We start from the raw sequence: 1433 nt of genomic DNA, 5'->3' as shown, positions 1-1433 counted from the left end.
AGAAGCTAGAGCTGATCTATAATCACACTACACATGGACACAGACCTTTACACTGGAGGAGCTTTAAATACATTTACAGGTGAAGAATTCAACAGATTTTCAGACCAACATCTACATTTGGTGGAGAATGGTTCAGGATGACTGTTACTGCAGCAGATATCACAACTTTAATCTGCAGAGACTCACCCTGCGTCCCTGCTCCACAGAGCGGTAGGCGTGGCGGTACAGGCAGGAGAAAATGGCGCCGGGGGGCATCATCTCATTGGTCTCGTTCCAGCCGTGAGTGTGACAGAGCCGGGCTGCATCGCCCTGACATTTCTTATACAGGATGGGATCCAACCTGGGCAGCGACAAAGGGTGTTTTATATCAATAACTAAACTGACCACACTTAATAATACATCTGCACTACGGGCTATGCCTTCCCTCCATGAACTAAATACACTAAAAACAAGTAAAAGCATCATGAAGAAACTGAAAATGCATTCAGAAAGTTTAGTTTAACATGACTGTGAATCAGTCTGTGTGTTGACGGGTGAACACGACTCACTTCCAGTCCCTGGCGATGAAGTACTGCAGCTCCAGCAGCCTGTGCTCACAGTCCTCCACCATCTTCTCGGTGTACAGATGCTCCATCAGACACGACAGGATCCTGCAGGAAGCAGCAACACAAACACACTCACGTCTAACGGACGCTACGCAGCAATTTCACATGAGAACGCGTTTTATTCTCTCTGTCCAAACGTCTCTGTCAACGCAACAACATGAACACGTCACAAAAACAGACTTTAACTCTGGACCTTATTTATAAATTACAGGAACTTCCTCCGAGCTGGTTTATCATGTTGTCCAGAGTCGAATTCCAGATTTAGTAAAAATAAAGAATATTAGAATAAAACAGACGATGAAAAGTCTGAGGACGTGGCGAGGACTCACATGGGGTCTCCGTTCCGGATGTGTTTGCAGGCGGTCTGGATGACGGACTCGCACGCCTCGTTCAGCGCGCGGTCGATGCGGTAGTCGGCTCCGGGGTCGGCTTCCTGGATCAGAGTCTGGAGCTGAGGACAGAAGAAGAACAAATACATCAACAACAACAACAACAAAAAAATTTTAAAAATCTCTAGGGGTTGCTGAAAGGCATTGTGGGAAACGTAGGAAGGTATTTAGTGTGGGAGAATTAGAAGAGGCAGGTTAACATCATGTTTGAGCATCAAGAACCAGGAATTGGTTTCAGAATTTCTAACATTTGGAAACTTGTTCAGTAAAATGTTTTTCTACTTCCTGAAAACGACTTTTCAGTATAAGAGACTCGACTTGCTCAACTTAACGCACCAGCAGTTTCTCCTGAGCTTGAAAAACAAATAAAAGCAGAAGTGAATCAGCAGAATCTCACCACCGCTGGTGACACTAAATAACGACCCCCTCCACCTCCACC

General features: G+C 45.4%; 1 protein-coding gene across 1 annotated transcript; it reads right to left on the bottom strand.

Annotated features, from left to right (window-relative positions):
- Positions 1 to 77: 77 nt before the first annotated feature.
- LOC111657471 (Golgi apparatus protein 1-like) lies at positions 78 to 1098 on the bottom strand. Its single transcript, XM_023409659.2, has 3 exons — positions 935 to 1098; positions 549 to 650; positions 78 to 340 (listed from the first exon to the last, which is right to left on the bottom strand). Exons 1-3 carry the CDS (start codon positions 1081 to 1083, stop codon positions 160 to 162), a joined length of 432 nt encoding a protein of 143 aa, XP_023265427.2. The 5' UTR covers positions 1084 to 1098; the 3' UTR covers positions 78 to 159.
- Positions 1099 to 1433: the final 335 nt, after the last annotated feature.

The sequence above is a fragment of the Seriola lalandi genome, unplaced genomic scaffold, assembly GCF_002814215.2.
Source record: "Seriola lalandi dorsalis isolate HSWRI2012SDOR001 ecotype SW California unplaced genomic scaffold, Sedor1 jcf7180001977767, whole genome shotgun sequence".
Lineage (NCBI taxonomy): Eukaryota > Metazoa > Chordata > Actinopteri > Carangiformes > Carangidae > Seriola > Seriola lalandi.
Note: the sequence above shows the minus strand (reverse complement) of the source record. Positions and strands in the feature narration are given on the sequence as shown.

What these genes read in the sequence shown, in the direction of transcription:
- LOC111657471 (XM_023409659.2), bottom strand. Translation starts at nt 1,083, where the DNA reads ATGTATTTGTTCTTCTTCTGTCCTCAGCTCCAGACTCTGATCCAGGAA. An exon ending in ATCCGGAACGGAGACCCCAT is followed by an intron (nt 651 to 934) that starts GTGAGTCCTCGC and finishes TGCTTCCTGCAG; the next exon opens with GATCCTGTCGTGTCTGATGG. An exon ending in TTCATCGCCAGGGACTGGAA is followed by an intron (nt 341 to 548) that starts GTGAGTCGTGTT and finishes GTCGCTGCCCAG; the next exon opens with GTTGGATCCCATCCTGTATA.